The 23,732-nt window shown below is 49.6% G+C and overlaps 2 protein-coding genes across 2 annotated transcripts in view; both read right to left on the bottom strand.

The window, feature by feature from the left end:
• LOC119178675 (activating signal cointegrator 1 complex subunit 2) overlaps positions 1-23,732 on the bottom strand; it is a 215,401-nt gene that overhangs the window by 104,910 nt on the left and 86,759 nt on the right. The window lies entirely within an intron of this gene.
• LOC142803020 (uncharacterized) lies at positions 2,442-7,569 on the bottom strand. The gene is made up of 2 exons (XM_075888123.1): positions 6,432-7,569; positions 2,442-6,338 (listed from the first exon to the last, which is right to left on the bottom strand). Exons 1-2 carry the CDS (start codon positions 6,628-6,630, stop codon positions 4,105-4,107), a joined length of 2,433 nt encoding a protein of 810 aa, XP_075744238.1. The 5' UTR covers positions 6,631-7,569; the 3' UTR covers positions 2,442-4,104.

The following is a 23,732-nucleotide window of genomic DNA, read 5'->3' as shown; positions in this document are numbered from 1 at the left end:
TTGCCCCCCCCATCCCTCTCCCCGAAAAAAATCCTGCCGACAACCATGCCCGCAAGGGCCAGGAAAGTGAAGTATGTACGGGGGGGGGGGGGGGGGGGTGAATGAAGAAAAAAGGGGCTGGACAGCATCTCTAACAGTGGTCCTGCCTGTTTCTCTGGAGTATTTGTTCTCTAGTCATATGGAAGCATTCCATCAGTACTTACTAACACAGTTCAAAGACAGCTTGCCAGCAAACACTGCCATTTGAAAGGAAACATTGCCATACATACACACCATTGCAGCAAGAGATTTGATGTTACATTCCAACAATATGTCGATGCCGATCTACAATGAAATATAACTTTTTATTTCACGGTCATGTTTTAAAGCAAGGTGAGCACATGGGGTGCGTCACGGTGACATAAACCAGTCAGGCTTGTGTACGTCACGAACATATTAAATAAGAAAAAAAAGAAGGTATTGCTGGGTCCTGGCAGCCGAGGCACATCAACCGTCAAAGCTTGGACCAATGACTTGGACCATCTCCCGTTAAAGGGAAACATAGTAGATTCGAAGGAGCGGGCGCAAACGCTTACACTGGCGGCGACGTTGACGCTGGTGCTCATCAAGCGAAAGCCAAATAAAAATCACAGCTTTTTTCATATAGCATTAATCAGTTCACTACCTTGATTGCAACGCAATACCGGCACTTGGGCACTAAACTTACACCTACTCTATCGTGGTTCGACCGTATTAAAACAATATCGTCCAACGCTTCCAGGTCACTTGGTTTCTTAAGACGTAATTTGAAAGCTACACCTTCAAGCATTCACAAATTATCATACTTGGCTCTGGTTCGCCCTCAACTAGAATATGCCTGTTCGATCAGGTCTCCCCATCAAAAATACTTAATTGACACATTGGGAAACATTCAGAATAGGGCAAGCCGCTTCATCGCCAATAACTACAGTCCCCATTCCAGTATATCGTATATAAAACAGAAACGTTCACTTTCTTGAACATCCGTCGTGACATTGCCTTGATTTCATTCTTTCATAAAATCACACACTCCTCCCAAATCAACGTTACAGGTCTGCACAAACCATATCTCACCTCACATAGATTGCACAATCATCTCAGCTATCCCCGTATGTACGGCTCTACAAATGCGTTCAACAAGTCGGCACTTCCACGTGCCAGTATTCTCTGGAATAGTTTGCCTGACTGCATTGCTGCCAAGACAAACCATGAAATATTCCGTCATATGTTATCGAGATACTTCACAAAATTCACCGAGTAGATGCCTTTCCCTAGCGCAAGGATGAATTTCGGGAACTTTTTCGCCCTACACCATCATCAAAGCAAATTTATCGTATGCTACGTCAGATGAGCTAGTTCTGACTGGCAGTTATCCCACCTATCGCTTTTTTTTTCTTTCTTCGCGCAGTGAATTCACACCGCTGTATTGCTGCTATGAAATGTATCGTTTTTTTTATCTTCTTCGTGCATGGTATTAGTTTTTATTTTGTAAAACATGAACTCGTTTTAAGATTGTTGCAGCTGTGACATGTAACCGCTCCGTTCTTGTGCTCAATAAACGCACACTTTCGCTGACTGTTTGCATGAGTGCGTCATCTTTACATGTGCATACTTATCTATAATGCTTTCTGTTTATTATATTGCAATTGTATCTTTTCTTATGTGTTTTTTGCCAACTCCATATGTGTGTGTACCTGTATCTAGTTACTCAATGCCCCCGTCGCTGGGGCCTGTAAGGTACCTTGAAATGAAAATAAAATTTCCACGGAGTGCATGATGACGAGTCGGGCAAAGCGTCTGTCCAACTGTGCGTCCGTCCCTGCGTTCATCCGTCCATCCAATTATGCGTCCATCCATGCATCTGTCTGTCTGTCCGTACATTCATCTGATTGATTGATTTGTGGGGTTTAACGTCCCAAAACCACCACATGATTATGAGAGACGCCGTAGTGGGGGGCTCCGGAAATTTAGACCATCTGGGCTTCTTTAACGTGCACTCAAATCTGAGTACACGGGCCCACAACATTTCCGCCTCAATCGGAAATGCAGCCGCCACAGCCGCAATTTATCCCGCGATGTACGTTCATCTAGCGAACACTCCAAATACCGTCATCTCGCATCTCTTAATCCTATATTCAGCCTATAGAAGCACCGCCATCTAGCGGACATTCCAAGGATTAAACGAGAGGTGGCACACGCACACTTTCTTACGGCCTGCGTTTCGTGTCTATACCACCTATACTTCATGGATATATACTAGTTCACTATATTCATGGCACTGCGGCCAAACCCTCGCTAAACCTTCCTAAAACCAAGGAGATTACGCCCAGCAAGTTACCCTTTCTGGTCAGACAGTGCTCAAAGTGCGTCCTTCTGATACTAGTTTTATTGCGATAGCAATTATATTGACACTCTTGGCTGGATTACGCCGCCGGCGTCGGCGTCAATGTCATGCACCGCATATGTATACGTATATATATATAGGAAAACGCAAGAAAGAAAAAAAAAATCCGGAAGAGAGATTCTGGTGCGCAGAATCGAACGTGGGACTTTTGCATAGTGAATGCGAGGCGTTAACCACTAAGCCACCGAGAAGAACTTCTTTCAACGTTTAAACGGCAAGCTATTTATATCTACCCTTACCGCTGTTTGCGGGCATCTCGGGGAGGGGGAAGGAGAACTATCGTGTTTTCAGCATTATCCGCAAGATGGCGCAATGAGCACGCAGCGGCAGCGGCAGCTCACATCTCTCACGCGTTGTTGCGAAGGACGGCGACGCCAACACGGCCCCGGAGGCGCCACTGCTTTCAACTCCGCCGGGAAGGTCACCAGCCGTTTGGTAGCGTATGTTTATCAGCTCGCGACTGCTTCTGCGCAGAGCTGATAAGACGAGCGGACGAGACGACGGTGAGTTAAACAAGGTTTATGTACAGCATATTTACAGAGGCGTTACAATTTCGGCACTGGGGCCGACAGAGACTCGAAGAGCCGAGCTCTTCTCTCTAACACATAGGTCAGTCTTTCGCCTAAGACCGCTGCTCACACACATGTCGGCTCTCCGACATGGGGACTCCTCTCTCTAGGACTGCCGATCGCGACGCGCCGCAGGGCTTCTTTTATTTACACCGGGTCCAACCAAAATGTCCAATCAGAAGCGCCGCTGGTCGTCAGCGCAGATTCTTCCAATGGGGTTGCCGCGCCATGCGTCAGACCACCAGACACGAGAACGCCGGCTCGCTGTCACGTGCGCCGCTGACTCAATGCACGTGGGCGAGAGAGGCGCCGCGCGTGTTCACGCCGTTGAGATGTTCGCGTCAGGCAGACTGCGGGCTGGCCTTGACCCAGATTGCCTTTTTCAGAGGCACGGACGTTTGACGAGGACTCGCTGGCATAACAGCACCCCCGCCGCCAGACAATGCACCGGAAAGACGAGCTGCTTCCACGGGGCTCGGATGTCAGGTGCGCTCGTTCGCCAGGTCCCTCCAGGTTCGCCTCCAGGGCCATGGGGAGAATACAGCTCCAGACTGTTCCGGGAACACATCCCATTTTTGACGACGGATCCCAGCTCCACTGGCTTGTCGCCACAACTTGCTGGCCAACTTCGCTCGTCTCTTCTGACCATCTTCGGTTTCAGCACTTGTCGATGGTTCTGCAACTTGCTAAGAACGGTTCGACAACAGATAACACACGACACAAGCAAGTGCCCTCGGTCACCCGACAGAACACCAGACAAAGTATAGTACAACATATACCTATCTACGTGTTTATCGGAATTTTGTTCCCTCTACATCAAGAGGCACATGTGGGACAAAAGACTCTTAAAATGACAACTCAATTTTTTTTTCCCACGTACAACAACGTAACGAATTAGAATACCACAAAGTTGGCCCCTTGAGATCACTCTGAACGAGAGCGCTCAGCCCAGGTCGTGATGAGGTCAAAATTTTGCCCCGAATCGCCAGCCAGAAACCGAAAGGTTGAGAAGGTACTAACTAAACGCACTGCTCAATGCACCTGCATTAACGTTTAGCCTTCCTTTTTTTGTAGCGAACGTCAAAGTTGCGCTGTGGAGCAACATGCTCCACCTCAGTAACCGGCCACTTTTAGGCGACGATACCTATGCGGCACCAAGAGCGGCTCACACTTGCGACGTTCCACAGGAGAACAACGATACGGCTTGCTAGGGATTGGTTCCTCACAAGTTAGCTCTATTTCGTGTTCGATCACCGTCGTGTCTCCGGGACGGTCCGAGAACACGTATCCAAACTCGGAAACAATCCTGTTCAGGTCCTCCTCCTGGACTTCACTTAACCTAGGCTTTAGGTTCAACTCCTCCCAGATTACTTTCGATCCCCCTTCGAATATATCCCTAGAACTCCAAATTTCTGCTCCCTCTTCCTCTGAAGCATTCAACTGCTGATTGACGACTGCTTTCAAGTTGTAAATTTTGTCCGGCCGCCTTCCTAATTTCACTTCATAATTTGAATCGCAAGGCTTCGATAATACTGTGGCGGGCCCTTCCCAATCAACCTCAAGCTTGTTCTTTTTGAACGGCTGCAGCAGCATTACCTGACTCCCTACTTCAAAAGCACGCTTCTTCGCCGATTCCTCGTAGTGCTCCTTCGACAGCACTTTTGCCGCGTTTTTCTGGCTTTCCACTAGCGCTTCAATTTGGCTTTCCACTAGCGCTTCAATCGAGAGATCCTCACGCTGCTCTCGAATGAGCGTTTCTCGATCAACTCTCGGCAGCTCGCTCCAACTTTCCGCTACAGGCGAGAGCGTTGCAACCCTCTCGCTCTGACTCAATGGCGCCATGTCGTCTCCCCTTTCTACGGAAACCGCGCAGCTAGGTTCGGCGACGGGCCGCTCGCGTGACTGCTCACATGACTCATGCGGAAACTTTCCTTTCTGGGGTTCCGTCGACCCGCCGACAAGGTCACTTGAGAGTTCACCGCATGGAACCAGGTCAAGCTTCCGCGAAAGCTTTCGCGCTTGCGATCGCGTGAGAGCCATGCACGCTAAGTTGGGGAAGAACGATTTGCCCTGCTCTTTGAGAAGCTGCTCCGAGTTGTTGGAGAAAAGATAAGGAAAACGATCATTTAGCGCGGCAGACACAGCTGCTTCGGTGCGAAGCTTACCGAACGGGCCTTCAATGACAACCGTGGCGATTGGTAAGCGAACACTCTGCACCTCGGCGACTTGCCTAATCCACGCGCATTCTCCTGTGAAGTCATCCGGAGACACCAATGAAGGATGGACAACGTCCATGGTTGCCGCTGAGTCTCTAAGTGCTCGGCACGTTTTCTCATTGACCCTAATTTCTTGGAGATACGGCTCCAACAACCGCATGTTTTTTTCTGATTCTCGGATTGTTGCGAAGGCAAATTTTTCCTGACAGTTTCTCGCGATGTGTCCTTCCTTTTTGCAGTTGTAGCAGATTAGCGGCTTCCGTTTGTTTTCCGATTCAGATGCCTGTGTGGTAGAAACCTCACTCGATCTCTCCGCTTCTGTTTGCCCTTCCCCTACACTGTCCTTCGTAAGAGACGGGTCCTTTTTGAAATTACGGTGCGGAACGGGTTTCCGTTGATCAGGTTTCCTTGAAAAGCCCTCTTTCCTTTCATCCTTTTCAACGCGCACTGCCCTGCTATGCAACTTTCGGCGAGTATAATACTCCTCAGTTAACTCAGCTGCCTTATTTAACTGTACTTCCCCAAGTCTGTCCTGCAGCCAAAGTCTGACATTATCCTCGATGCAGCGGTAGAATTGCTCCAATGCAACGCATTCCACCACTTTATCGCGGTCGTCATAAACACCTTCGCCCTTGAGCCATTCAATTAAATCGGCTTTAAGACGAAACGCGAAGTCAACGTGTGACTCATTCCCCTTTTCAGCATACCGGAACCTTTGCCTGAAAGCCTCGGGTGACAACTTATAACGTCTCAAGAGCACTTCCTTAACCTCGTCATAGCTCTCAAACGCTTCCCTAGACAAGCAAGCTAATGCGTCGGACACTTCGCCGGGAAGAAGAGCTAACAGGTTCTGCGCCCAAAGAGACCGCTCCAAAGCGTTTCGCTCACAGACGTGTTCAAACTTGACGAGGTACTTCGCCATGTCCTCGCCTACTACGAACGGTGGCAGTTGGTCCCGAATTCTAAAACCGCTGACCTGAACTGTTGGAGAAGCTACGCTAGGCGCCTGCGAACACTGTAGGATTGCCAATTCTAGTCGTTTCAACTCGAGACGCTCCTGTCTCTCGGCCTCCTCGCGACGTTCGCGCCTTTCAGCTTCTTCACGTTCGCGAGCTTCGCGCCTTTCAGCTTCTTCGCGAGCTTCGCGCCTTTCAGCCTCCTCACGTTCGCGAGCTTCTCGCCTTTCTTCACGTTCGCGAGCTTCTCGCCTTTCAGCTTCTTCACGTTCGCGAGCTTCTACTTCTCGCCTTTCAGCCTCCTCACGGCGTGCTTTAATATCCACCCAGGCCTCATCGACTTCCTCAGCCGACACTCCCTCATCCTTCATGATCTCAAGGATCGCTTGCTTTCGTTTCGCACGGCCCAAAGTAATGCCGAGTTCCTCACAAATTTCGATGAGTTCCTTCACTTTAAGGTTCTCCATCGTTCACACTAGCCTCTTGCTGTTTGCCCCTGTTAACAATTTACTTGCCGTACCCACTATAAGTCAACTAGCAAGACGCGCAAGCAATTTTTCACTCTCCCGTGTTTACCCCCTCCGCATTAACTTTGGTTTCAAAGCACTTCGACTTTGCTTGAAACGATCAAAGCTCACTCTAATGCTTCACACAGCCCTTCTCTAAACTACTACAACCTGAGCTAGAGTAGTCTGGTGAACTGAGGGGAAAACATCAGGCACTCACCGCATCGATGTCGCTGACGCCGGCCGATCCCGCAGCTGCCAACCACTGTTGCGAAGGACGGCGACGCCAACACGGCCCCGGAGGCGCCACTGCTTTCAACTCCGCCGGGAAGGTCACCAGCCGTTTGGTAGCGTATGTTTATCAGCTCGCGACTGCTTCTGCGCAGAGCTGATAAGACGAGCGGACGAGACGACGGTGAGTTAAACAAGGTTTATGTACAGCATATTTACAGAGGCGTTACAATTTCGGCACTGGGGCCGACAGAGACTCGAAGAGCCGAGCTCTTCTCTCTAACACATAGGTCAGTCTTTCGCCTAAGACCGCTGACTCACACACATGTCGGCTCTCCGACATGGGGACTCCTCTCTCTAGGACTGCCGATCGCGACGCGCCGCAGGGCTTCTTTTATTTACACCGGGTCCAACCAAAATGTCCAATCACAAGCGCCGCTGGTCGTCAGCGCAGATTCTTCCAATGGGGTTGCCGCGCCATGCGTCAGACCACCAGACACGAGAACGCCGGCTCGCTGTCACGTGCGCCGCTGACTCAATGCACGTGGGCGAGAGAGGCGCCGCGCGTGTTCACGCCGTTGAGATGTTCGCGTCAGGCAGACTGCGGGCTGGCCTTGACCCAGATTGCCTTTTTCAGAGGCACGGACGTTTGACGAGGACTCGCTGGCATAACAGCGTATACTTTGACCCGCGGAGAGAAGGGGAGTGGAGTTGACAATCTTTCGAGTGCCCTTATCTCCTGGAGGAGAGGATCATACGTCTTGGCTGGCGTTAAACTTGACTGGAACAATTCTATTGTTGCTTCGGGGCGCACAAAGGTCACTGCAATCGTTGCACAGCCTTCGTTTGCGAAAAGGGCGCGCTTTTCAGACACTGTGAAGTATACAACAGCTGAGACGCTTATTCGCGTTCATCTGTGTACTTGTGAGTACGTTTCGTGCCTCATTTGTGCGTGAGAAACGCGGAGCACGTTTCGATCTGCTCCCCATTCTGCGCGTGACCTTTCAATTAGTTGTTATCGTGTTCATTGCTTCGCCTTTGCCGCAAAGCTGTGACTTCTTTTCTTTAGTAAGCATCAAATTCAAGGCAAAATTTATTGAAAATTAGGTCACCGATACTCGTCTCTGTAAGTTATGTTATCAGAAACAACTATCTTTTAAATGTGAAACATTTCATAGTGAAGTTCGGTGACTTTGGGCGTATCTATCTATCTATCTATCTATCTATCTATCTATCTATCTATCTATCTATCTAGCCGCCTACGGCTTTTATCTCTCCTGACCGTTTTGATAATGGTATCGATACCAAACTTGCTTTGGCATAACATGACTGTATGAAGAACATATTTGACTAGTCGTTACTTGAAAATCATGGCATATATGTCATAAATGTCATGATTTACATTTCATGGTCCTGCAGCTCTTGCGGTGGTTTCGTACACATCGCATGTTACTAAACTGATATGGTATGACATGATTGCATGGCGAACACAAGCGACAGACTAACATAAAAACCATGACTTGCGTGTCATGTAACAACATGACCACATGCCACGCTCATGATGCGCTCGCGGCTGCTTCACTAGCGTCACATATACCAGATTTGGTATTACAGTACGTGAATTAATGACGAAGGTATGCGATTGGTGCAAACATGATTATCATGAGATGCGTGTCATGTAACAGCATGACTACATGCCACGCTCATGATGCGCTGGCGGCCGTTTCGCTAGCTTCACGTCTACCAAACTCGGTATTTCGTGACGCGAACAGACGACATAGGTAAATGACGCATCCAAACATGATAATCACGACATGCGTGCCATGTAACAACATGACTACATGCCGCACTGATGACGCGCTCGCGGCTGTATTGCCAGCTTCTCATATGCCAAATTCGGTATTACGTGACGCCAATTGATGACGAAAATATATGCGACTGGTGCAAACATGATAATCATGAGATGCATTTCATGTGAGAACACGACTACATGCCACAGTCAACGTGCCAATATCCTTCGACGTGACGCGGTGCGCATGTTCGCTGTTGTTCATTTCGTCGCGTCACACCGGCGTTGCCACGCCAGACGCCGGTTGCCATATACTCGCAGGCGCACGCCGCGCTGCATTGCTTTGGCGCATGCGCGTTTCAGCGCGTCCGGTGTCCCTCCGTGACAAAAAGAGGGAGACGCAGTGTTGTCTGGGTAACGCATTCGTGCAAAATGCAGCATGTCGTATTTCGCGCCGGTTGTCGCGGGGCCGCGGCGACGGACGCTAATTGAGCCCGGCGTGAGACTATAGAGTGCTCTCGTTTTGCTAACGGAGCGTCGCTGTGCCCAGCGTGCGCGTGCGTCAACGCTACATTGGAGTATATTGGGCCCTTAATGATGCGCTCGCAGCCGTTTTGCTAGCTCCACACATACCAAATTTGGTGTTCAATGACGTCAATGGATGACAAAATATGTGACTGGTGCAAACATGATAACCCTGACACGCGTGTCATGTAAGAATATGACAACATATCACGCTCATAGCGTGCTCGTGGCCATTTCGCTAGCTCCACATATACTCAATTTGGTATCACGTGACGTGAATAGATGACAAAGGTAAACGACACATACAAACATGGTAATCATGACACGGAAGTTATGTACGGCATCATTTACCTCAACCTCGTAACGTTTTGCAGATTTTAAACTGACATATTAACATTTTCATTCGTGCTTCGCATATCATCAGTTCCCACTGCACGTGCGACCTGCCAATTTTTTTTTACCCCCGCAGGGCGCGGGTTCGAATCCCGGCTGCGGCGGCTGCATTTCCGATGGAGGCGGAAATGTTGTAGACCCGTGTGCTCAGATTTGGGTGCACGTTAAAGAACCCCAGGTGGTCTAAATTTCCGGAGCCCTCCACTACGGCGTCTCTCATAATCATATAGTGGTTTTGGGACGTTAAACCCCACATATCAATCAATCAATCAAACATTCAATCAATCCAATTTTTTACCAACGTCGTCTCATGAGTGCTTTTTAGATGCGAAGCAGTTTATGGCTGAATTCAAACCGGTATGTGTGACCACTCTTATTGCACATGTGCAACAACTGGCCCAAAACTACCAGAACGTGCTCACTCGCCAGCGAGCCTATAACGTGTTCGGGTCAGTGTAAGGGGCGGGGTAAGACGCCGTGTCCTCTCCTACTTACTGTCTCTCAGCAATCACGTGATGGCGTTGGGGAACGAGGCAGCGATGAACCAAGATGCGCTGGCACCCGCTAGCGCGTTGAAACTTTACTACGTGCACACAGCTACAGAGTGTGCGTATCGCTGCGTAATTTTTTACAGCTTCCTTTTTTAGGAAATCGCCAATCTTTTTAGTTCAAATTGTTCCCATTTCTTTGTACCTGAGGCATTCAAAGTTTCATCAAAATTTGTTCCATCGTTTTTTTAGAAAAGGTGCATTGAAATAGAAAAAATTATAAAAGAAAAAAACTCCCAAGCATTTCCCCGAGGGTGAACATGGTTAAGTGCGAATACACGGGGTGATGCTATGAGGGGTATTTATTAATTCGCACTATTATATTTATTATTCACACTATGGTGCCTTTATGGTGTAATGGTTCCTGGGAATCGCAATTTGATCACACGGGGGTGTTTACGTTAACTCACTGGCGAATGCCAACGGATTTTAACTTTACTCCCCCTCACGACCCGCTCTCGACGGGAGACTGGGAGAGAAGGCGGGCGCGCGAGAGAGAGGGGTGCGCGCGCAGCTGCAGCGAGCGAGGAGAGCGGAGGAGCGAGTGAAGGAAGAGGGGTATAAGGCGCGTTACTGACACCGATATCAGCGTCGCGTCCGTGGCTTATCAGGTAGAGCGTCGCGCTGCGGCCCGCCAAGTCCTCTTTCTTTTAAAGATAGAGAGAAGTCTGCGGACGCCGCCGACGGCGGTGGATGGTTTGGGGTCGCTTATAAAGTGTATTCACACTTAAAACAAATTGGCTTCGTATCTGCATCTTTCTGCAAATGTCGTCGAAAGACGACAGTCTTTCGTGTGAAGAGAGTGAACAAGACATTTATTTGATGTTCTGCGCAAGAAAATCGGTGAGTGGTATTCTGCGTTAGAGAGCCTCGAGCGCATGGTTTTTCCTTCCTCCATGCTCGAGCGTGCAGCGGAGGCGAACGAACGCATCAAGTCACGTAACACGTGAGACATGAGCGCCATCTGGCAGTTTTCTTAGAAAATAAAGCGCGTGGCTTTGAGACGGGTGTGCGCACCCATCTCAGAGGTGATAAGGTGTAGAACGCAAGGCGACGGGTATAGGTGCCACCACCATCTCGTCTTAGCAAAGCGTTGGAAACATTCCCCGTTCCGTGCAAGCGTTGCATGGTCAGCGCAGCGTGATAAGCGGTACGGTCCATAAAATTACTTATGTATGCTTTTTATAGTAAAAGACGCATATGCAGAATATATACTTGTTATGATGCTCCGAACATGCGCAATAATTGCTTTTCAATCGACAATTGCACAAGCACGAACACTCAAACTTGAGCAACATTGGTGGGCGCTGCGTATGGGGTCAGCCGTTTCAAGTACCCGATGTCGTTAAGAGTAGACAGACAAATGTATACATACATACATACATACATACATACATACATACATACATACATACATACATACATACATACATACATACATACATACATACATACATACATACATACATACACACATACAGCCCCGCCACCGTGTTCTAGTGGCTAAGGTACGGCTGCTGACCCGCAGGTCACGGGATCAAATCCCGGCTGTGGTGGCTGCATTTCCAATGGAGGCGGAAATGTTGTAGGCCCGTGTACTCAGATTTGGGTGCACGTTAAAGAACCCCAGGTGGTCAAAATTTCCGGAGCCCTCCGCTACGGCGTCTCTCATAATCAAATAGTGGTTTTGGGACGTTAAACCCCACAAAATCAATCAAAATACATACAGACAGACAGACAGACAGACAGACAGACAGACAGACAGACAGACAGACAGACAGACAGACAGACAGACCAAAATTTCTGCGTCGAAGGTTCCCAAGAAAGACTATCGTGTTTAAAAACGCAATTCCAGAAAGAAAGAAAAAGTTTCGTGTGTGCATTTTGCTTATGTCAGGGGGCGCGCGGTGCACTTCGGCGGGCATTCAAGCCGCTCGGAGCGGCCGCTCAATGTTGGGCTTTTACGGGTTTGCTCCTCAGAGTGGAGTAGATTTTTTGGTTCCAAATAGCAAATTCGAGGTTTACCCTACCATACCCCCTTAAACTACTTCGCAGTCACACGATGAGCTCAAAAAACCGAAGTAGCTGCAAGCCATGAAAGTGTCGTCTAGGGCATGATTGGCGAAAATAGGCCAGCTATTATTGTTCTCAAGTATCTATGCAGCCGTCATAATCTTTAGGGCAGGCAGGAAGAAATAACTGGAAAAACAGGGAGGTTAGCCAGTTCCCAGACCGGCTGGCTACCCTGCATGTGCTAGGGAAGGGGGTATGGGGAATAAAAGATGATGAGAGATGTTACAAAAAGAAACAAAGAAAGAAAAAAGTTAACAAGAGAAGGAAAATACAAGGAAAGAGAATACTACACTGCTCAAAGTAAGTCGCTGAGACCAGTTCTCTGCAAAAAAAAAAAAAAAAAGCAGCATATCGACGGGGTGAATGATGGAGAGTGGGGCGAAGCATCCGATCGTCCATTCGTTCTTGCTTCCGTCCGTCCATGCGTCCGTATGTGTGACCGTCCGTGCGTCCATCCACCCGCCCGCGCGTGCGTCTGTTCGTGCGTACACACGCCCATCCATGCGTCCATCCCTGCGTTCATTCATGCATCCGCCCCTGCGTCCGTCCATACGTCCATCCGTCCGTGCAGCAATCCATGCGTCCGTCCATGCATCTGTCTGTGTGTATGTTCGTCCATCTATTTAACACTCCAGGTACCACCATCTCGCATCCTTTCATCATATATTCCGCTTATAGAAGCACTGCCATCCAGTGGACATTCCAAGGACTAAACGAGAGGTGGCACACACACACCTTCTTACGGCTTGCGCTTCGTGTCTACTTCCCACCCTTAACCACCTCGAGTTCATGGTATATACTAGTTCACTGTATTCGTGGCACTGCGGCCTAACGCTCGCTAAACCTTTCTAAAACCAAGGAGGTTACGCCTAGCGAGTATAGCCTAGCAACCCTTTCTTGTCAGATAGTTCTCAATGTTCATGCAAATTGCTGCTAGTTGAGAATGAGAGACAGGAGAATTCGGCTTTTAGTTAACGAGCACGCTGCGAATTTTTTATTGTTCAACAACACACAGAAGAAATCTCCCACCGGCGCCACCTTGCAGGTCAAAGCATAAGACATGTTACGCACTACTACGAGAGACGAACGGATGCTGCTTTAAGAAGCTTCGCCCTTGAAAAAAAAAATCATCACGTCAAAGTAAGGCTCCTCTTGGACAAATTCGGATCTGTCACACGTGAAGCTGTAGGCAACTGCTGAAGTGCGCTTCTCCGCACAAAAGCTCCACGTGCGAGGAAGTGTCATTTGACGACAACCAGGAAAAGGCATCTGAAGGCTGCTTCACCAGGTGTCATTGCAAACTTTGATCACCCAGTTCGCCCCGGTGCAACAGTGGGTAAGGTGCTCGGCTGCTGACCCACAGGTCGCGGGTTCGAATCCCGGCTGCGGCGGCTGCATTTCGGGGGAGGCGAAGCGGATGTCAGTGCACGTTAAAGAACACCAGGTAGTCAAAATTTCCGGAGCCCTCCACTACGGCGTCCCTCATATTCATATTATGGTTTTGGGACGTAAAACTACAGATATTATTATTATGATTATCATTATTATTATTACTACTACTAAACTTTGATTGTGTTTTACAGAAATATTTCCAAACTAGGTCATTATGAGAGACAGCGACTAACGCTCTTGAGCATACTCTGTTCCGTGTGCACGTAGATGTGCTTACACGACCTTGCAGACAAACCAACTCATCAACCTGTGTATACCAGTACAATTTATTTTGTGAGTATATCACTAGACTGTGGTATTGCTTTACAAGTATAAAAAAAATGTATGCAGTTGCACTGGACTTAAAAGCTGCAGGAAGGGCGAAGCAGTGATTCGCCGGCCCTTCGACTACGCTCGCGTTCGCGGGCAAGCGCGCTGTGATCGCGTTCCAAACGCGCAATCTGACTCTGGTGATCATGGCGGAGAAAAGGGCTTCATTTCTGACGCCGTCTTAGGGCGTCGACGAAACTTAAATAAACAGACTGAAAGAAATATGCAGAGGCTAAACTGCCATCATAGTACTCTATGTATAAAGAAAGTGACAGAATACGAATAAAAAAGGGTGCAAGACAAAGGGATACGATCTCCCCAACGCTGTTTACCGCGTGCTTACGGGACGTTTTTAGGAGAGTTAGAAATAAGAGATATTGGAGAGTACCTTCGTAACCTGTGCTTTGACGATGACTTTGAATTTCTGAGAAACTCAGAGACTGAATCGCAATTCATTATTACTGAATTAATCAAACAGAGCAGAAGGGCAGGTCTTAAAATTAATCAGCAAAAAAAAAAAACAAAAATACTGTGCAGCAACCTCGGAAGAGAACAGCGCTTCGAGATAGGCAGCAGTGAACATGAAGTTGTAAATGAGTACGTATACTTAGGACAGGTAGTAAACGTGGAGCCGAACCATGAAATTGAAGTAAGTAGAAGAATAAGAATGGGGTGGAGCCACGGTGTAAGAATAAGTTAGGTTCTGACACTCACTGCTCCGCGTAAGGAGAGGGCGCAGGCAGACTGTGTTCGTCGATGACCTTGTGCTACGAGTAGTTTCTATCGTGCGAGTTCAGATGGCGCTACTGTATAGCGTGCCATGTATTCGCGCGACATTCATTGTGAAATTCGCGTGCAAAAGAACATCTTCCTGAAAGCTTTGTGCACGGGGGATTTGGTTATTTAGAAACACTTTGCCCTGTGCCTGTGAGCATTACCATTGCATTCGTTTTGATGATCCGCACTTTGCTATTCCGTGAACGCATACCTCGACGCGGCGTTGGACTCCGAGTACGCATGAGCGGCCTTGTCGCGGGTTGTGCCTCGAAATGGGCAAGTGGTGTTTTTTTTTCCGGAATCGCAAGTCGAGGTATCAGAAGCTTTTACAGAGCGTGCTTCGCTCTTTAAGACTCCACGTGAACCACAGCGCTTGGATAAGTGGTGACGGGCAATTCTGACAGTTTTGCAGCCTACTGAGCATCTGTGCGCGAAGCGTTTCTCAGAAGAAGCGATCTCTGCCGCCTATCATGCAGAATACCAGGGAAACGACCTGCTGTACGCGCCAAAGAAACCTGCGCTAACTTCGTATGCTGTGCCTGCCATTATACCGGGGCTGCCGAAAGCACCTGACAGCGCAGCGAAAAACCAGGAAAGCTCTGTGAAAACAGCTAGCTCTGCTGCCGACTTCTCGGAAGCGGCGGGGTCCACAAAGTTCAACTGCATCTGAAGCGCCTGACATGAAAGTAAGCCAAATTTATTCTGCGTGGAGACAGTGGATCCGCAGCATGGCGACGATGAATGAACATGCACGCATACGAAAGGCAGCGCTTTGACTTCAGCAGTGACGGGCTTCCTCCACGAGAAGAGGAGGATGCTCCTCAACACCACACTGATAGTGTGGGCCTATGCGCTACCGCCAGTTCCTCATCCCGCCGGAAAAGTAATTTTGTTGTTTTAAATTCATATGCCACTTTTAAGCTGCCTCATCCATGCCTATTCGGGCCAAGAAAAATTAATTGTTGAGCAGAAATCATTGTGCATACTATTTCTGTGATGCAGCCGTGTGTTTTTCACGTTCACTATATTCACGTGATTCTAATTACTTTGCCGTGCTTATAGTGATTAGGCCAGATTTTCTCGTTTTTGGATGGCTCTAGCACTTCATCGTCACCGCCTTGCAACATTGCAGGACAGTTCCGGACGGCACTTACGACACAACACCGTTCGTTAAGGCGAAGGCCTTAGACAGCCTTAGATATCTCAGCAAACGCAAAATATAATTGTTGGCGTCCCGCCTCAGCGTCGTAAGGGACGAGCTGCACAAAATATATTGCTTTAGGTAGTGCGCTTGCTCTCAGTCTGATAAGCACTTCATCAATTTGACATCCGCACGGCTTAATGGAATAGCTCAAAGTATGGCGGATGGCCCGACAATCCCGACATGAGTGAGTTACGAGTTAACACTAGATCAACCATCAGATCCCAGTGAAGCTTTTCCCACTATGCTGCTATGCTGCTTACACTGCCAGAGGCCGAACTAGAGTAATCTGCGTGACGCTAACGGGAAGGCTGGCAAGAGTAGCGTGTCGATTTAGGTTCTTAATAGAACGCGTGTAAGTGTCGTAATACATTTGTTGAAAATTTTCTGACAAAGTTCTTTGTTCCATTGGCTAAGCAAACAGAACGCGACAGCGATATCTATACGCGCGCGCGCGTGCACACACACACACACACACACGCACACATACACGCGCGCGCGCACACACACACACGCACACACACACACACACACACACGCACACACACACACACACACACACACACACACACACATACTGTGGGCATTTGGTATACCAATCCTCTTCATCTGTACATTATCATCATTATCATGTGCTGCTCATGCATCCTCATCGTTGTCACGTATCATCATCATCTTGGTTCATTCATCTCAGCTGTCGGCTGCCGGTTCCTCGTGCCTAATAAAGGTCTTCCAAACCAAGACTTCATACGTGGTGGAGCGTGCTGTTAGATCCCTCGTCATCATCTCGACCACTCTACCCCCTGGAGCTACGTTCAGGTCGCCGCTTGGGCCAGGTGTCCGGAAATATGTCGCACCAAGAAGAGGTCGGTGCTGCAACCGTTCCCAATCCGCCACCGCGTGACGCGCCTTTTCACGTCATTAACAACCTCCAGCGTGAGCCCCATCCCTTCGCTGGTATGCGCGGGGAAGATGTGGAGGAATGGCTGGACGATTTCGAACGTGTCGGCGCTGCTAACCGGTGGGATAACACCTACAAACTCGCTTACGTGTCATTCTACCTCACGGGTGTCGCGAAGACGTGGTTCCTCAACCGCTTAATCGACATCCCCGACTGGTCAGCCTTCAAAGATCAGCTTCGCCATATCTTTGGCACACCGACTGTTTGTTCGGCTCTCGCAAAGAAAGCTCTCGCGGCTCGAAAACAGCACATCGGGGAGTCGAATACATCCTACATCGAGGATGTCCTTTCACTTTGCCGCCGTGTTGAAACCCCTATGACAGAGTCAGACATGGTACGCCAGCTTCTTAAGGGGATTGCACCCGTCGCATTCAATGCCCTTGCAATCCAGAATCCGGCTACCGTTGCTGACGTTGCGACAACCTGTCAGTGCCTCGAAGAACTTGAGTCTATGCGCCTACAACCGGACAGTGACGCGGCCCGTATTACGGCGGATCCAAACCTACGAGACACAATAAGGGCGATTATACGCGAAGAATTAGAATCAATGGGATTCACACTACCTTCAGTGTGTCCCATTCAGTCTTCTTCAACGTCATTGCGGGATGTCATCAGGGAGGAGCTCACGTCCATGACCCACATGGCCCACCTGCAGCCCACTGTCGCTTGTACTCTCCCATCGTTCTCGCATGCCGTCGCCGCACCATCAGGCACCGTCAGCTCGACGTCGCCGCCACCAACGTACGCATCGGTTGCTGCCGCACCTCCCAGAAGCTTTCCCACAAGCTTTCCATCACCACCGCCTGAGTCATCATTTGTCCCTCTCACTGCTCTCTCTCCCGGTGCATCTAACACAAGCTACTAATCTCCTTATCGATCGACTCGCCCTACGTGCTATTATTGCGGCTATCGTGGTCACATTTCACGCTTTTGCCGCAAGCGCCAGCAAGATGAGCGCCGAGGGTACGACATACGCGAGCGAGACTATACCGCAGGGGCCTTATACCAGGGCCGTCGTTATTCGTCACCGCCGCGTCGGTCTCCATCTCCGCCAGCATCCGGTGAACTGCGCAGTAGTCATCGATCAACCCGACGCCGTTCACCATCACCCTACCGTCACTCCTCTTCTCCTTTTCAGCCTGCTTCCCTCGCTTCTGATCGGCGTCCGGAAAACTAAGCGATGCAGTTTTTGGAGGACGAACTGCATTCCAACACAGTACTCCAATTCCTCCAGCACGCCCTTAAAATATGATTGCAGTCTCAGTTGAGGGAGTGGACGTTGATGCATTGGTGGACACTGGGGCTGGGTTTTCTATTATTCGTGCTGATTTGTGTACCCGTCTTCGAAAAGTCACGGCGCCTTATGATGGACCAACACTGGTTACAGCCCAGGGAACGATGATTCGCCCTTCCGCTCTCTGTAATGCCCGTGTGCTAATCGACGACATTATTCATCATATACAATTCGCTGTGCTATCCCCGTGCTCCCACGAACTCATTTTAGGCTGGGACATTCTTTCATCTGCTTCCACGGCTATTTGTTGTGGACAACGTGTCATCCATCTTACTGACACAGACCACTTGCTTAGTGACGAAACCTACAGGCCACTTCGACTCATCGCTGCTGTAGACATCGAGTTACCCCCAAATGAACATCAATCAGTCACAGTTTTGTCCAACGACGTCGACTCTGGTGACATTTTGGTCACTCCATCGCCCCGTTGCCTTAATAAAGGCATAGCTCTCGCATAAGGTGTGGCTCGCTTCAACGATGGATCAGCTGTCCTCGCTGCTACGAACACCACAGCAGATAAAATTTTACTGCCGCGGGGCACTACTGTCGCCTGCGTTGTCGATCTGGAGCCTGTGTGCGTCGTGCCTCATACCCCTGCCTCCTCTAAAGGCCATCCTGGAGATCACGCTGCTTCTTCGGCCTTTACAGCAGCCATCAACAAGGACTTGACAGACTCGCAGAAGCAACAGCTGCTTGATTTGTTGCAAAAGCACGCAAACTCTTTTGACGTTCATTTATCCAGCCTGGGTCAGACAACTGCTACAGCACATCGTATTCAGACCGACGGAACATCCATTGTGCATCGTCATCCGTACCGCGTCTCCCTAGCCGAACGAAAAATCATTGAGGAAAACGTAGACGATATGCTGCAACGGGAGATAATCCGACCCTCAACCAGTCCTTGGTCGTCTCCAGTGGTTCTGGTGCGTAAAAAAGACGGTTCTGTACGATTTTGCGTCGATTACCGAGCACTCAATAAGATCACTAGGAAGGACGTATACCCCATGCCACGTATCGACGACGCCCTCGATTCCATACAAGGTGCTGAATTCTTTTCAAGCCTCGACTTGCGCTCCGGCTATTGGCAAATCCCCATGCACGAAGATGACAAAGAAAAAACTGCGTTTGCTACCCCGGACGGCCTATACGAATTCAATGTTATGCCGTTTGGTCTATGCAATGCGCCCGCAACTTTTGAGCGCTATTTATACCGTGCTGCGTGGCCTGAAATGGAAGACTTGCCTATGTTACCTCGATGACATTGTTGTCTTTTCATCGACGTTTCCTCAACATCTGCAACGCTTGGACGAGGCCCTGACTTGCCTTGCGGGCGCTGGTCTTCAAATTAACACCGAAAAGTGCCATTTTGCCAGCAGATCTATCAAGCTCCGCGGTCATGTTGTGAGCAAGGATAGAATTCGTCCAGACCCTGAGAAAACTGCTGCGGTGCTTCGCTTCCCTCGCCCTGACAAGCTGAAAGATTTGCGAAGTTTCCTTAGTCTTGCCTCTTACTTTCGGCGATTCATACAAAACTTTGCCTCCATAGCCGCACCACTCCATAAGCTACTTGCTTCTGGTACGCCCTTTCAGTGGTCTCAGGAATGTGAATCGGCTTTCGACAGGTTGAAGAGTGCCCTCACGACCGATCCTGTACGTTCTCATTTTCACGATGGTGCACCGACCTTCCTCCATACAGACGCTAGCGGCCACGGTTTAGGAGCCGTGCTCCTCCAGCGCGACAACTCTTCGCGAGAGCGAGTCGTTGCGTACGCCAGCCACGTCCTCTCCGCAGCCGAGAGGAACTACACGATCACCGAGAAGGAGTGCCTCGCTATCATTTGGTCAGTGCAGAAATTTCGTCCCTATCTTCACGGCCGCCATTTCACCATTGTGACCGACCACCACGCTTTATGTTGGCTTTCGACACTAAAGAACTTGTCGGGACGCCTCGGCCGCTGGATTCTACGCCTACAAGAGTATGATTTTGCCATCGTATACAAGTGTGGCAGAAAGCATAGCGACGCCGATGCTCTTTCTCGCTGCCCACTACCAGCGGCTCCCCTCAGCGTTTCCGCAATCACTTTGCACAACACACCCTCGGAGTCCACGTCTACGGCGGTTTCCTCTCTCGCCTCTATGGACCAGCTGCCTTCGGACGACCCGCACAATTTTTCTTCTCGACAGCTGGCTGACCCATACTGTCGACGTATTATAGGCTACCTCACTGGCAATTCCCGTCCACCGCGAGGCTCCGTCGCCAACTGTCGCAGTTTAAGCTGGACAACTCGGTGCTGTACCGCAAAATTTACCATCCTGACGGTCAGCGCTGGGTTGCCGTTCTACCCCAATCGCTTCGGTCTGAAGTCCTCAGAGCACTTCATGACTATCCGACGGCTGGTCACCTTGGTTACCACAAAACCTACGATCGCCTTCGAAGTCGGTTTTATTGGCCAGGTATTACCACTAGTGTAGCTCGGTACGTTGGGTCCTGCACTACCTGCTAATCTAGAAAACTACCCACTGTCACAGAACGAGCGCTAAAAATGGGCGCGCTGCCAAATTCTTGCGCTAACGCGCGGAAGAGACGCCGGGAGGTCAAAAGAAAAAAAAAGAAAACAAACATACAAGGCTCCCCGGGCGCGCGCTCTCCACTTGGAAGCGTGGCTTCGCCGACGAACCTCCTCACCCCACATCGGCGGCCGAGATAGCCCGCGAAAGTTCTAGAACGAAAGAGGCGTGTTCTGCTGGGTTGAGTCATCGGTCGGGGACAGCCCTCGTACAGTCTCGCGCCTCTTCCCAGCCTTCGCTGCGTATCGCGCCGACGAAATGACGAGAACCTTCTGGAATGTCGCGCGGAAGGTATTTAACCGAGCAACCGAGACGAGAGAGCAGGAGAAGACGGAAGTTAGCGGCAGAGCGCGTTGGGTATTCCGCCGTGTAGTCGGCGAAGGTTTTGTCGGTAGCGACAATGGAGAAGAAGAAGAGGATTTCCACCTGAGGAGTGAAGGCTCGAGCTACAGGCAAGAGCGTGTGTTTACCGCTATCGAGCGAAGACGCGTGGCAACAGCTGCGTGTGTGAAGCCGACGTGTTCGGGCGAAGAAGTTTGAAGCTTGGAGAGTGGGCAATTGAAGACGCGAGGTTTCCTGGAAGAAAAACTTCGAGGGCGCGGAACGACAACAACGCTGGACTTTGAGTGAGTGATTCTCGGAAGAGTATCATCCAGACTTTTGTTCCAAGAACTTTGGACTGAATAGGTTTTCTATCTCTTTAGCCTTTAAGTGTCTTGGTTGTTCAATGCATGCGACTGCATTGTAGTGCGTATTGTTGTCGGTGTCTGTTGTTTCGAGTGTGGCTGATTGTACTGTGTAATACGTTGTTTGATTGGTGACATATTATCCACATCTATTGTGGAGTGTGCATACTTGTGTATTGTTTTCGATCTGCCGTTATTGAGAATATAATTTTGTTTGTTTATCAACTCTCGGCTCTGACTTGTTCTTTGGGCCACAGCCGGCGTCTGCTGGCGCGCCAAAAAGGACCACTTCTAAATTGTCCACGCTTTCGTAGTGCGGTTCGAGGGGCCGATACTTCGGCCCTTGGAATTAGCCCGGTGATCGCCTCCCTAATTAACGGGACGGGTGTGACAATTAATCTGGCGTCCGCGACAGGACCTTTTGGTGCGCAGTGTGTCCAAAGAAGTGAGAAAGAGCCTCGAGTCTTTGATAGTGCTATCGGAACGATTTTGTGTGTTGTTCGGTGTTCTCGCTAACGAGTGCAGGGGAGTGTTCTGATAGACTGATTTAGGCAGATACTTTTTGCACGCGGCAAGGTTTTATTTGCGAGTTGCGAGACACCATGGATCTCGAAAAGTTAGTCGCTCTTGGTGAGAAGATGGCTCTTTCTGGCGCCGAACTACGGAAGTGGGTCACCCAGAAGGAAAAAGAAGAAAAAGAGAGGGCCAAAGAAGAAAAGGCAGCTGAGCTGGAAAAAGAAAGGCTGGCGGTCGAAAGAGCCAAAGCGGAAAAAGAAGCTGAGTTGGAACGAGAGAGGTTGGCAGCTGAGAGGGCCAAGGAAGAAAAAGCAGCTGAGTTGGAGAGAGAAAGGCTGGCCGCTGAAAGGGCGAAAGAAGAAAGAGAGCTGCAATTGAAGTTGGAGCTGGAGAAAGAAAGACTGGCAGCTGAAAGGGCGAAGGAAGAAAGGGAGGAAAGGGAACGGCAGCGACAGCACGAGATAGAACTCGAGCGGCTCCGTTTGCAACAGCGAAGTGAAACTCCCGTCCAACCTAGAGTTGAAAGCAGCGAACGGGAAGGTCATGGCTTCCGCTTGAACCCAAGCAAGCTGCTCGTAGCGTTTGATGAGAGGAAGGACGACCTTGACGCGTACGTTCACAGATTTGAGACGATCGCTAGGAGCCAGAATTGGCCGGAACATCAATGGGCAACTGCTTTGAGTACTTGCTTGAGTGGTGAAGCGCTCAGTGTGTACGGTAGGCTGACGCCGACCGATGCAGCCAACTATGCAAAGGTGAAAGCTGCTTTGCTGAAGCGATTTAGATTTACTGTGGAAGGTTTCCGGGACAGATTTTGGACAGGAAAGCCAGCTGATGGTGAGACGGCTACGCAGTATGCCGCCCGACTTTGCCATTACTTCGACAGATGGATTGAACTTTCAGGGACAGCACAGGAGTACGATGAGCTTAGAGAGCTCCTAATTAGAGAACAATTTCTTACTAGTTGCCACCCAAGCCTGTCGCTGTATTTGAAAGAGAGGAAGGCTGAGTCACTTGAAGGAATGCTTGAATTGGCTGATCAATTCTTGGAAGCACAAGGTGGAACTAATTTGGCCAAGGTCAAGAAGGATTGTTCGGATGATTCGAAGAAATTGGCTCCCGAAGAAAAGAAGCGTGCACCGGAGAGCACTCCGCGTTGTTTTCTGTGTAACCGAGTGGGTCATCGCGCGAAAAACTGTCAAACGATCTTTACGAGCCCTACGGTTGTAAAATGTTTTAAGTGTGGTCAGACTGGGCACAAAGCAGACGCATGTCGAAACGGAGCGAGTCAAACTCACCAGGTATCCTGTGTGCTAGCAGCACCGAAATCCGATGATAATGCCGTCACCGAGAGATTGGTAGAGTTGAAAAATGGGGAGAAAATTCCTATTGTGGGAGCTGTAATGTCAAAACAGACAACCGGTGTTACGAAGGGAATGCCAACGCTGCCTGGAAAGGTTGCAGGGAAGAAGATTACGGTTCTAAGAGATACCGGTAGCTCCACGGTTATCGTGCGAAGAAATTTGGTACGGGAAAGTGAGTTGACAGGCAGAACGAAACCGGTTTGTCTAATTGACCGTACGGTTCGGATGCTTCCCGAAGCAGAAATTGAGGTTGAAACCCCGTACTTCAGCGGGAAGGTTACTGCTCTATGTATGACGACCCCCCTTTACGACCTTGTCCTCGGAAACATCGCCGGGGCGCGAGGACCGAATGATCCGGAATGTTTGGGAGAAGACC

The sequence above is a fragment of the Rhipicephalus microplus genome, chromosome 1 (genome assembly GCF_043290135.1).
Source record: "Rhipicephalus microplus isolate Deutch F79 chromosome 1, USDA_Rmic, whole genome shotgun sequence".
NCBI classification, from domain to species: domain Eukaryota; kingdom Metazoa; phylum Arthropoda; class Arachnida; order Ixodida; family Ixodidae; genus Rhipicephalus; species Rhipicephalus microplus.
Note: the sequence above shows the minus strand (reverse complement) of the source record. Positions and strands in the feature narration are given on the sequence as shown.